Source organism: Pezoporus occidentalis, unplaced genomic scaffold, assembly GCF_034315485.1.
Source record: "Pezoporus occidentalis ecotype Australia unplaced genomic scaffold, CSIRO_AGI_Poc_V1 ctg93, whole genome shotgun sequence".
Classification (NCBI taxonomy): Eukaryota; Metazoa; Chordata; class Aves; order Psittaciformes; family Psittacidae; genus Pezoporus; species Pezoporus occidentalis.
The window spans coordinates 3,088,446-3,101,926 of NW_026916294.1; the positions used below are offsets into that span (position 1 = coordinate 3,088,446).

General features: G+C 43.3%; 1 protein-coding gene and 1 long non-coding RNA gene across 5 annotated transcripts in view; both read right to left on the reverse strand.

Moving 5' to 3' along the window:
* Positions 1–1,162: 1,162 nt before the first annotated feature.
* Positions 1,163–7,682, reverse strand: LOC134157229 (uncharacterized). Of its 2 annotated transcripts, XR_009962237.1 has the most exons (3): positions 7,449–7,682; positions 6,064–6,984; positions 1,163–2,429 (listed from the first exon to the last, which is right to left on the reverse strand). It is a non-coding gene; the product is annotated as an uncharacterized LOC134157229 (long non-coding RNA). The 2 variants fall into 2 exon arrangements; XR_009962235.1 differs by having other exon boundaries at positions 6,064–7,682.
* A 188-nt stretch (positions 7,683–7,870) lies between these two features.
* Positions 7,871–13,481, reverse strand: part of SUSD4 (sushi domain containing 4) — a 71,438-nt gene continuing 65,827 nt past the window's right edge. For all 3 annotated transcript variants that reach the window (XM_062605973.1, XM_062605972.1, XM_062605974.1), the window contains 4 exons: positions 12,829–13,020; positions 12,203–12,347; positions 10,104–10,486; positions 7,871–8,931 (listed from right to left, as the gene is read on the reverse strand). In XM_062605973.1, coding sequence (XP_062461957.1) covers positions 8,903–8,931; positions 10,104–10,486; positions 12,203–12,347; positions 12,829–13,020 — 749 coding nt within the window. In that variant the 3' untranslated portion in view covers positions 7,871–8,902. The remainder of the gene's footprint in view (positions 8,932–10,103; positions 10,487–12,202; positions 12,348–12,828; positions 13,021–13,481) is intronic.

Genomic DNA, 13,481 nt, shown 5'->3' on the forward strand with positions numbered 1-13,481 from the left:
ACAGGACTCTCGGCCCAGCAGCCTGGCGTGTGTGCCTTTCTCATTCAGTAAACAAATCTTTTCCACAGAGCTTTAATGTGTAATTGCATGGCACAGGCTGGGCTTTTTTTCCCCACCAAAAGCAGTTCTGAACACATCTTGCATTAACCTTTGAGATTTCAATGCAATCGTGGGCTCATATTTGTCTGGTTCGCATGCTGGTTTTTCCTTCCAGCGCCCCAGTTCTGAACATGAGATTTGGCTGCCCTTTTGTGAACTTCCTATCCCTTAAGTGCATGACTAATCTGAACTGAAAAATGAATGCACATGGACAGCACAACAACAAGGCTACTCCTGAGCTTGATTTTTTTTCGTCTAAGTCCTTTTGTTGTTGTTACTGGGTTTTTTTTGCACTTGCTTTGGAGCTGATGTGTGTTGAAAATACTGCCTCATACAGCTGAGCCCAAAGAACATGCTAATAGAGTGAACTGGTAGTGCTGAATGCTGCCAATGCAAAAACCTAAAAGGACAAAACAAGGGAAAGAACTTACAAAGCACTGCCACAGGGCACCTGGTAAATGCACCAGGTTCAGTGGGGGCTGCTATGCCCAGCGTACCTGAGCAAAGTAGGGGCACAAGATGGCATGGGGGGCAGAGCACTGCTCTCTCCCCATTGCATGCAAAGGCATTGGCATCCCAGTTAAGGTATGCAGATGTTATGTGCTGTAATCACGGGTGCTCTCAGAGATCCAAGGCCCATTGTCATTTCTTGCTGATTATTTGGGGAAGAAAGTCCCCTCTCTACTTACTGCATGTTCAGTCTTGGACAGCAGAAGTGAAGCGCATGGGGGACAGCCTTCTTTAGAGCCAGTTGAGTTATCATTTAATTTAGAATCATAGAGTGGTTTGGGTTGGAAAGGACCTTAAGATCACCTCGTTCCAGCTCTCTGCCATGGGCAGGGACACCTCACACTAGACCACGTCACCCAAGGCTCTGTCCAACCTGGCCTTTGAGCACTGGCAGGCATGGAGCATTCACAACTTCCTTGGGCAACCCGTTCCAGTGCCTCACCACCCTTACAGTAAAGAACTTCTTCCTTAGATCTAACCTGAACTTCCCCTGTTTCAGTTTAAACCAATTACCTCTTGTCCTAGCGCTACAGTCCCCGATGAAGAGATTTGAGAATTAGATTTTATTGAGAATTTATTATATGTTATATTTTATTCTGTTAGAATTTACTGAGAAAGGATACCCACTACATTTCCTTCTAGAGAAACCCAGAACCTAAATTCATCTTGGATATTTTCACTTACAGTTTTTAATTTACATAGTCATAAAAAAACATTTAGAAGATGGGAGACAGCGGCAGGTTGTTCTTGCCAGTGCTGCAGGCAAACTGAGGCAATGCCCCTTGTGCTGGACACCAACAGGCAGACCTGTGCCTGTGCAGTGAGCCTGCATTTTAAAACTGAATTTGGAAGGCAGAAAATCCTCTCTAAAATCTGCTGTGTTAACGGATGGAAGTAATTTCCTCCCCTGTTAGATATTCTGGAGCAGGCAGATATTTGATTTACATCTGCTGTCTCCTGGTGACATAAAATATTGTTTGGTGACACAGTCTCAATGAAGAAACTGAAGGTCAGGGAACAATTAATCAGTTTCTCACTCATAATTTAATAGTAAGATATCCAGGCATGTTTAGGATACTCAGGCATCCGAAGATGAAGACAGCAGTGTGCTGGATATAGAAAGTGCCCAACAGAACATCTTGCTTTCACTTGCTTGGCAATGGCCAGAGCAGCCATTCTGTCTATCGATGACTTGTGTTGTGAAGGCTTAAATGAATGCAGAATACCACAGAGCACCCAGTCCAGTCAGCCTCAATTCACTACAAAGAGTGTAATGCAAGTAAAGTCAGAGAGCTGGGTGGAGTTTCCAGGGTCCAGTTTTGCTCTACAGGAGTATAATGCTAAACCCAGCCTTTCCTCAGATGGCAGCACATGGCCTTTCTTCTGCTTCTGGGTATGAGGAGATGGGGACTCCCAATGCATGGTCAGAAGGAGCTTGCTGCTGAAAGTGTCCCAGTTCCCATCCATTTCACTGGAAACTGAGAGCAGTGCATATATCCCAAACCTTCTGTCTGTAACAGCTCCTAGATTCAAAACTTCAGGAAACAGGAGACAGCCAGACCAGAGAAAACTGACTGGAGAGGCATCATCAGTTTAATGCTGCTGCTTGGCAATTTTTTCCTCACTTTTTCCATAAACCAGACAGACCATTATCATCCAAGTCTTGTCGTAGGCATGTCAGTCTTCAGTAAGGTGTATCTGTGACAGATCACACCAGCACCATTAACCTACTTGTGCTGCTGGACTCTTCACAGCTGCCATGATGTCCTTTTTAACGCTGAGCTTCAGCACTTCTGTAGCTGCTCCTATGCTGCACACTGCTGCAAAGATACAGAATTGAACCTAGTAAGTTACTGCGGCAGTTCTCCTCCCAGCTGGTTGCCCAAAATCCAATGGAAACCCAAGCAGTATATGTGTACAAGCAGGCAGCTGACTTGCCAGTTGGACTAAACCTTGTTTTTGCTGCAGTAAAAGCCAATTATACAGAACTCCAGTAACATCTGTATCAGTGATAGACTGCAGACATTTAGAGTCTTCATCAGCAAACAGGCTAAGCAAAGCTAAATTGCTCTGCTAAACTTTTTAGTGAGTAATTAACCCTGAATTATCAACAACAGGCAGCAATGGTAATGGTTATGAAACAAAATAACAACCGGTTGCACGGTTATTAACACGAGAGCACTGCACAAGGCAAACGAACAGCATGTGCTGCCATGGAATTAATAGCAGGGACAACAGTGGCAAGCGCGATCTCCCGCAGGGTGGTACGGTTCCAGGGGGGCTGAGATAGCTGCTGAAAGACACTTGCTTTGGCAAGAGCAGCATGTACTCAGCAGTAGATGGATGGAAGTCAGAAGGGGATGGTAACAAGGAGCGTTAAAAATAAATCTGGCCTAATTAGGTTGGAAAAAAAAGAGATGTGGACCTGACAGCTTAGAAACCGCAACTGTTTGGTTTGAGCAGTTATCCCAGGGACAAGGGGCTCATACTGGAGCGCCAGGAAGCGGGCAGATGAAGCAGCCTGCTGTGCACCCTTGTGTTCCCTAACTGGGCTGTGCCAGCACCCATTTTCTGAAGCTGTGAGCTCACCAGTTTCAGGAATGAGGGTCTCTTTAAAATGTCTTACCTTGAAGCACCCTGAAATATTAGCTGATTCTTCAATATCTGTGTTTGTATAGGAGCATCTGTGTGCAGCGGTGAATATGGACCAATGAAAGATCATGAGCTGACAGCATTGGGACCGGGGCATGTAGCAATGTGGGCTCCCCTCAGTGTCCCTGTTTAAGCATTTTCATGGACCATTTGACAGCAGAGTGAGGAACAACATGTCCCTTCTTGTCCTCTCTGCTGAGACTGTAAATGAGGAAGGCAAATAAGAGCAACCTCTTGTGAGGGAGGGGACATGTCCTGCTGAGTGCAGCACTGCAATTAAGCAACTTGTTTCACTTCCCAGCATGACTGTGGTGGCAGGATAAAGTGGAACAATAGTATTAGTTACAATAAAACCAAGGAGAAACAGAGTAGAAGGATAAGCAGAGGGGAAACAGAAGGCAAACACAGTAAAATGGAAAATGTGGATCCAAATCAAAACCAAGGCCCTTTATTGCAAGCAGAACCAGTCTGACCATTGAAATGCAGAGGTGATGGAAAAGAGCTGCTGGACCCTCAGTCCAGGAAGCTTTTCTTCCTTCTTTGCCTCTTGACTTCCTCTTGAACCAGTTCTATTAAGAAAACAGCTCCTTCTCTTCTTACTGGAGAACAATGGGGAACTTATCTGTGTCCCTTGGACTTTATTAAAATGTCTTCTTCTTCCTCCTCCAAGTTTCTGTTTAATGTACTTTATTATACCGGGAAAACCCATGTTTTTTGGGTTACAAACCCTCACGTAGCAGCTCTCCCTGCCCTGCAGCACAGTCCCTTTGCCTCAAGAATCCCAGTCACCCTAATGTCCAATTTCTGTGATAGGGTCTATGTGAACTATGTGTCTGCTCTGACACCTGGACAGCAAATAATTTAATCTCAAGCTAATGCCCTCTGTTACTCTTAAATAACATATCTTTATGTTATTTATGTTATGTTTATCTTTCCTGGAAAAGGCCGGGCTGGAAGAATGAGCTGTATGCTTCTATGTAGTGGTAGTGACAAGAGATATCTCTAATGCATGAAGGAAGTTATATACACTATTTTGGAGGAGAAGGATTTGTCTGTCTATTCTGGCTGCAGAGCCTGGCTCGGGAGAGCAATAGGCAAAGCAGGGTGTACCACCCCTCTGCCTTACTGCCTCCCCTCTGCCGTAGTGCAATTCCTTTGGGAACTGTGTTGAAGGGACTGAACTTGCCCTTGACAGTAGGAGATGCTCCTGGGTTTGGGGCAGATGTTTATGTGCTTTCCAGTTCTCCCTGCTCCCATGTCCTCTCTGGGAATCCATGGGAGACCAAGAGCAGGAGCCTGAGACGTGCTTCTCTCATCTGTGGTACTCCTCCTCTGACAGCTGATGTTGTAAGCTGTACTTACAGCTTTTGAGGCACAGGAAGCAAGTTTTGCATCAACAGGACAATGGGCTCTGCGCTCCAGTGCCTGAGCTGCTGTTTTCCCTTGAGCTCAATAGGTGTCTTCAGATAACTGCTGAGAGAGGATTTACTTCACCTAATGCACACAGCGTATCAGAAGGGCGGCATTCATTTCGCTGCCTAAGACAGACACGAAGACCAGAAAATCCCAAATTTGGAGTTGTCACACGACAGAATTCTGAAATCAATGTCGCTTTAATGCAACAGGGTTCAATTGACAGGATTTTACTGGAGCTCAGCCCATGAAACACGAAAAGCTACTATTGGTGGAATAGGCAGTGCCTCTGGCTGTCATTTTGATGACTGCTGGCCAGTTTGCCCAGTACCATCAGTTTGGAATTAGTCTATATGGAAAGAATCCATATAGACTAATCCCAGTAGTGCATCAGCCAAATTTAGTTCTCAGGTATTGGGAATGGAATGAGAAGAAGCCCCAGATCTCATGTAGTGCATCTCACCTCAGTGTTTTCCTAGTCCTTGTTTATTTAAAATCTCTCATAACAAGAGGTTTTTGACACTCTCCCTGCTTGTAACCATTGCCTCATGCCTGTGGCTAGAGTGATTTCCTAATATCTAACCTAATTCTCTCAAGCTGCGATTAAGCCTATTATTCTTGTCCTACTTCTATGCAAAATATGCTTCTTACAGCAAACTGCATTTCTGTGTCCCTTTTGGTCTTCTGTTGTTCACACTGAACACTGTCTTAATCTGTCATAAATAATCTCTGTCATAACCTGTGAGGACAGGCTCTTTCAGACTTCTAATAACTCTTGATTCTCTCTGCTTGGCTTCCGTCCAGCTGCTGCACATCTCCCTTGAAGAGGAGAAAAATCTGCTCAATGTTAGACACAGCTGAGACCTCACTAGTGCTGAGTGGTGCTGAAGAGTTGCTTCATGCATTTTATAAGTTACAGTTCCACGTAAACACCCTCGTATTGCTATTTGACATTTTCACATCAGCCAGGTCCTGTTGACTCATGCTCAGGTTGTGATTCACTCCCTGCAGCGCTGCTGTGAGACCTTGGATCCCCATCCTTCCCCCAGCACTCTGCAGGTCAAGCCCTCGTTCATCAGTCAGTGTTGAAGGCTGACGCATTGCTCATTTCTCCTCCTCCTTTTTCATTTTCAGAGGTATTGGCAGGGTGAATCCAGCTCTTGTTTGTCTTTCCTGGAGTTCTCAGTATTATGCACTCTTTCCTCCCTCTGCTGAAGGCACGTGGGTTGTCTTCACCAACATTCTCCCTTCACGAATGAGGGTTTCCTGGGCTTGTTTTTTTATTCACATCCAGTTATCTCCAGTGAAAACAGCTTATGATCTGCGTAAGACAAGCTCATCCTCCCATCTGGTTTCATTTGCACGGCAAACATGCTGACATGATCTTACCAGCTCCCTGCTCTCTCGAGGTGCTAAGAGCATCCGCCCTCCTCAAGGTCTGGCTGCCTTCAGGGTGTGTGCAATGTTGATCCGAGCTTTTAGGCCAGGGAGCTGCAGGGTTCTCAAGGCTGAGAGAACACTGAGGTTGATCTGAGGTGGCCAGGGAGCTGGGCAGGCTGTGGGGCATCAGCTTTGGGTCCATACACAGGCGCGCATCTGGGGGCAGGCAGACCACTCATGAGAATTCAAGCCCCGCGTGGAGAAATAAAGAAACAGTCCTCTCCTTCCCCCCCGAACCCAAGCATGCAAAACCCCCAAACCCAACTACACAAGTAATCCCCCCATAACACCCTTTCAGAAAGTCTTACACATCATAAACAAAAAATGCTAAGAATCTCTCTTTTGCCTTTGCAAGTTGTATTTAGTATGGTGCTATCAAAGGACTATCAAGCAATATTAATACATCAATGTTCTCTAGTGTATTTGCAGTTGTGCACTTGCTAAAATAAAAGTGGTCTAATAAGCCATAAATTTACATTTCTTAAGTTACCCTGTCTGGCTCCCTTAGTAAAATAACTGCAATACAATACATACAGCAGTATAAAACTGTAAAACCGCAGGGCTCCCAATATTAATCAAAATCCTTCGTAACAGAAATTAATAAATGGAAGTCTAGAAATTTAATAAGGAATGAAATTTCACAAGCTGTTAAAAACCCAGCAAAGACAGATTTCATAATATTTTATAGTGCATCTCAAGTAAATTCAATACTTTTCAATGACATTATGAAACAAAAATCACTTAACTGACTGTAGGCTTGAGACGTGCTTCAATTCAAAGGTGGTATTACAGCACTCTTGTCTTGTTTTTGCTGGGGAGACTGTTCTGAACTTTAACTGACAGTGGAAAAATCTCTGGAAACCATGGGATCTGAAAAGGAATGGGTAGAAAATAAAGTACTAGTGCCCAATAGATACGGCTCTGGGATAAACCCAATGATATGATTGCAATTGAGACACTTGCAGCATTAAAAATGCAAATCTTAAGTAAGCAAGCATGGAGGAAATGTGGAGTATGTCTTGTCTTTCAATACCAATCACTACATTCTCATCAATGATACCGTAGAATAACTGAGATTATTGTAATAATTGCCTCTCCATCACGCAGTTCTGGTCTCCATTTCCATCTTGCTGTCATATACAGTTGCTGACAGGACGCTAATAGAACACTTTCTTGAATGGGTGCAGCACATCCATCATTCTACTAGCCTGACTCATAAGTGAGGCCACTGGATGCTACCACAACACCAGTGAATAATAAAACAATCATGAAAACATAACAGAGCAACTTGCAGCAATCCTCTCTTTAGGGCAATAGAAATACTATTGGCTTACTCTGTACATAAAATCAGAATGCGGTCTCATCCTTTCCTTTGGATTGGCCCACATGATGACAATCCTTATCATTAACATACGCCGAGTTCTTCCTTCAAACACTGCCACTTTAACATGTGTTTCCTTTGCGCAATACCCAAAATGAGTCAAGGAAATGTGCTTGGCTTTCATTAAGTGTATGAAGCAGCCAGGAATTTTTCCTGACAAATGTTGAATAGCCTGTAACACCACAAAGGTCAATGCTCTGGTGTCACATGTAGGGGAGAGAAAAGCCATGCAGCATCTACAGAAGCCGCACCACTGCTTCACCCATTTCATTGTGCTCTGCTTAACCAAAAGCACTCTCTCCATTTCTAGCAGGGTAATAAATGTAAAACTGAAAATGTGAGGAAGGAAAGAAAGGCCAACTACACACACTCAGGTAAGTCAAAAGAACTGAAACGGAACTTTATTGTTTCTTTAAAAAGTATTCTACAATAATGGCTCAGAATACTACCACAATGTAGAGGGACAAGGCAGTGCTCTGGGCTATGACTGTAGATTACTCTGGTATATATATGTATATTTTGTAAGAGCTTAAGAAAGGTTGAAACAGGGCACTTCAACATTTCTTAAGCACGTATTTTAGTAAGTTTGACATGTTCTAGATCTCTGATATTATAGCAGGATTTATCAAATGCAATGTAGTCACAGAAGTCTTGCATAAATACAAATACCGATACTTTACCTTGAATATTGAATAGGATATAAATTCTGCCTTGCCTTTAAAAAAATCTCCAGATCATTATGTGACCTTGGAGTCTTTCCTTTTCTTTCTCTTTAAGAGTTTTTAAATATATATATATTTATATATATTTGCTATCATACATCAAAGTATATATGAATCCCATCATCTCTGTTATATTTTCTGCAGACATGGTCTGAAACAAAATCACCAACAGCTAAATCAAAAGCTTCCTGGTCACTGTAGGAAAGCCAAAGAGGATCTTTCCTCTTTTTGTGTGTTTCAGTACTAGTATTTTTTTAAACGTGTAAGGATTCTTCATAAACTAGAGGTCCATAGTTCATTTAAAGCAGTCTTTATAAGCAAATTTACATACTTTGACATGCTGAGGCAGTTAGTATCAAAATCCAATAGCATTTCTTACAGAACCATATGACTTTCTGCGATGCAGAGATACATTTCATTTCTAAAAAGCCACAGTTCTTTTTCTACATCTGCTCACATCAAATCCCCAGGATTCATTCATAAAACTGCTGCTGTTCCAAATGCTGATGCTCTTATCCCTGCTGTGGATTAAGATGTACACCTAACCTGGTGACATCATCACATGGAAGATTGATATGTAGGAAAAAACCCTCCCCAAATCCACAGATAGTCTTTTCTATCTCTAGATGCTCATGATTCACATCACTCAACAGTGCAATTTGACGAAGACCAGTCTCTGCGCAGGCTAAGGGTCTTCTTCCATCAAAGGAATCTCTAGGGGAAAAAAAGAAATAGCATTGATTGCTGACTGTATTTTCCCTTTATTCTGTTGCAGGACATTCATATTAGCAATGCTACAAATGGACATTGCAAAAGTCTGAACAAGACATATGGTATCAGTAATTCTAGACCCGCTCTAACACTTAGATGAAAATTAACCTTCTAAGACTATCTAGATTTAATAAAACAAACCAGGCCTACAAAAACCTAATTGCAAGCATCCTTTCTTATGTTAATCACTGAAACAGCATTCAGAGGAGGCAGGGACTTTTACTGGCATCACTGTAACTTCTCCCTCCTCCTCCTAGTAGTCCTCTTCCCTTTGTCATATCAGTAAAAATTAGCCCTGACCCTATGAAGAAGGACTTCCTCCACCTGGACCTTTACCCACACTGAATTCAAGACACTGGGCTTCAGCTTTTTGCCTAGTAACTGTGGAGAGCAGGATCAGAGCCACTCCTTCAAAATGTCTCCAGGGAAAGCAATCTAGTTTCCTTAGCACACTGAGCAGCACACCATACAGCTCCATTAGAACTCAAAAGAACTGGCATCAGTGCATGCTCATGTTCAGTTTAAATGCAGACAATAGTATATGGCAATCTCCCTTGTCATACAGGGTCCTGTGGGTGCCTTATGCTGTGACTCCCATGGCCATGGCTTAGCATGTACATGCCTCAGATGAGGAGTTGCTGTACACATAGGCATGAGAAGTTTGTTAATAAAAAAGCTAATTTTGGCTGAGTATGAAAACATGATTTGCTTTCCATTTTAAGGAGAAAATCCTAGTTTTTGCTGTGAAAGCTATGGCATGTGAGGAAGTTGCGAGCATAGGAGTTGAGGAGCAGATGAACAGACCAACATAGGCAAGATGATGGTTGGCTTTGCTGCTGTACAGAGGTGCCTGCTGATATCCCAGTTGATAAGACTGCTGTTTTGGGGTCTGGACAGGAAGCTTCTGGTCTAGGATTCAAATCGTTGCACCACAGCTAGAAAGGATATCACAGACACGAAGCTATATGACCATGGAGTAGTATGGTTTAAAAAACATCCACATTTAGATGTGGACAAAACCGGGCAAGTCAGCCGGCTTTATTCCTGCTCTGACCATACAAATGAATGATGGCTCCTGTTTATGGACTCACCTACTGCACCTTTGCAAGACTCACCATCTGCAATATCAATGCGTGGACTCGTGGACGCAGCCTCCCCAGCAGTGCCATGGGGTACATCAGTTCTACCTGAACCAGGAAGTGCTGCCGCTTGGCATGCCTGGGATGGGTACAAGCTTTGGAGCAGTTCAGAGGAGTCTGACCTGTTATCGCAGGTCTCAGATTCACTAGGCAGCGTGTCTGTAATCCTGGGGCCGGGGTAAGCAGGAGGGTTCTGGTCTTCTGTCTGCAAAATATGCCCCTGGTCTGCGGTAGCCGAGTATCCGGGTGCCAGAGCATTCAAGCCGCTGCTCACAGCTTCATCATAGGAAGGCAGCATGACAGGAACACCATCCACCACCACAAAGTCGGGGTCACCCATGGAGCCCTCCTGGTTGCCTCTACGTCAAACACAGATGAGTTATCACAGAGAGCAGGAGCATGTCAGAAGCACCTCGGAGCGTTGCTGAACTTAAGTAAACACAGCACTTTCTAGTCATGCAAAATGAAGCTACAAGGTCATTAACATTCACAGAAATGGTTGCTTCACAGGGCTGCAAAGCTCTGCTCGGGTTGCCAGTCAGGTGGAATCTGTTACAACTGGAGAAATGAAACCACTAATGTGAAGAACAATTCTGAGAAGGGGAGGAAAAAGGGTGCTTGGAAGAGGTAAGCAGCACCGGTTGCTTTGCTGTGCACAGTAGGTGTCATGGATGTAAGATCACAGATGTAGTTCACCAGTCAGAAGTGTCTGAACCCCTGGAAGGATGTGTGCTAGAGCACAGAAGTGTTTACAACCCATGTAAACAGTCACTGAGATGATTGCTACTGGATGACAGGGCTTTGGTGGCCAGATCTGTGGCCTCCTTCAGGTCTTACTTTCAAAGGATGAAGGCTTCCTTAACCAGTAATAAGCTGGTTTCTTTTTTTAACAAAACATTAATTGGGAAGGTCTGTTAAACCCTAAAGTATTTGTTTATAACTAGTCAGTTAAATCACGGGAGGGAATTGGTCCCAGGTACCTTTGCGACATGAAAATGTCTGAAAAGGAGAAGGCAGAAAGCCATTTCAGTAAGCTAGAAAGTGCAGGCTATAAAGCTCTCTGTAGTGCAACCCACTGACCCAAAGAGCTTCATAGATGGGTATGTGTATGTATATGTATGTGTGTATGTGTATGTATATGTATATGCATATGCATATGTATACTACTATCCATATATTGTACATATGCCCACATATATATAAACATTTATACATTACTTATATAATCTGTATACTTCTATGTACACATGCTTATTTAGCATTAAGATGGTGAAGTCCTTTCTGCTGCATTGGCATGCAGACATGTTTACTGACGTTCCGCTTTTTCCACCTCTCCTTTCTGCACATGGTAGAATAAAAGACACGACAAAAAGCAAGTGCAGGAGAGAGGTCACACGGTCGAGGTCCACTGCAAACTGAGCAGAGTGAAAAGTAGAAAAGGGTCTGAACCCCAGTAGAGTACTAGCTTTGCCTAAAACTCGGCATGCCTGCCTTTGTTTTTCCAGCTCAATGGTGATAATAATACCCACCACTCTGTCTTACGAGGACTGCTGTGAGAATCAATGACAAATGCTCATAGCTGCTTGGTGTTTGATAGGAATAAAGGAAGATGTAGGAAATGTTTATGAATCATGATGAAAGTAATACTCATGAAGAGAAAGCAAACTTTTAATATAAATTTGTCCGTAGAGAAAAAAGAAATTCTTTCTTAAAACTCACATTACTAAGTCTACAGTAGTTAAAACACTAAGTCCCCCAGCACCTGAAAATGAGTATTTAAAAATATTGCCAGCTATTTCTACTATGCAGAAGCAGCAATTCTCAGCAGCAGAGCTGTAATTACTCCCAACGTGAATCTGGCAAACTCTGCCTTTTATCTCAGTTGCAGTGAGCACCACTGCAGGGTTTTTGGGGGTGCCTATCCACACCAGTGGTTCAGAGACTTCTGCTCAGAGCAGAAGCAGGAGGTATCTGCCAGGCTCGTGAGCTGCTCCATCTCCTCAGCAAGGAGTGCTGAATGTGAAAACTGAATCAAGGCCCTCAATCTTCAAAAGGTAATAGAAAACAGTACAAACCGTGGAAGGAAATGTGTCTTAAATTTGGTCTGGAACATCCTGGCTAAAATAACCAGTAGCAGTACTAATAAAACGCTGGTAGCAGTAAACGCCACTATTTTCCATGTAGTCAGGAGGGTCTCCTGTGTATTTGGCCAGGTTTGTTCTGTAACAAAAAGGTGATAAAAAAAGCAGTCCTTCCTTATTACCATTGTTATTTTGTATTAATACTTTAACAATACTCAGAAGCGCCAGTTAGGCAAAGACATCTTTTATACATCTGTTGTAAAAACACATGAACCCAGTGCCATATACCAAACCCAACCTTAATATTAAGCTGCCACAGGGGTTGGACCTTGTTTTTTTCCCCTTGACTTCTTTTTATATATGCAATCATGATTTTAACTTATGTACATATAAAAATACCCAGAAAATGTTCAAAAATACATTTGAAGAGCTAGCAATTGAAACGATTTAGTATCATTCAGGATCTTGGAAATGTACAAAATTTAATAGCATCTTAAAATCAATGTCCACCACTAAACCATGGAACAGCTGAAGTTCACCAGGCATTACAGACCGACAGATTTGCTCTAAAAGAGAGGGACTGTAAGAGGACAGGAGTAATGCCACTGCTGCTGCCTTACCTGTTTTGACACAGTATACTTGGTAGGAGGGGAACCACTCTCCATACTGGCAGGTGATGTACTTGTAGTCGTTGGTGAGGGTGTAACCAGGATCACAGTAAAACTCCACCACCGTCCCGTGGTTGTACCGCTCGCAAGGCCGCGGGTGGCAGATGTAGTCTCCATGACTCACCATTGGAGGTAGTGGACAAACTTGGGCAAATGAACAAAGAGAAAAGAAGAAAGACATTAATTCCAGCAACCCGCCGCTGTGTAGCTTCACTGTGTCAAAATGCACAGAGCACACACTTCAGGATCCCCTTCAAGCTCTCTGTAGTGTTGGGTTTGTCTGGGGTACCAGACCACCAGCGGATGGATGCACACACCTCCAACATGGCAACATGTGCCGGGAGGTCAGTTTTGTCTCTCAGTGAGCTCTGCTGTCACCAGCTTATTTAAAGGCCTGAGAGATGGGAACTGGGAAGCTTCCCACCCTCTGGGGGAAGGGGAGGGAGAAAGTAAGACAAAAGGGGACACATACACCTATAACATGGCTGTATGGGGATGAAAAGGGACAGTCAAAGCAAGAGAGAGAGAGAATCCCTTTCCTTATGAAACATCTCAAATTCAGCTGTAACATCCTGTTTTTTGTTTCATTAATGTAATTAAAGTGT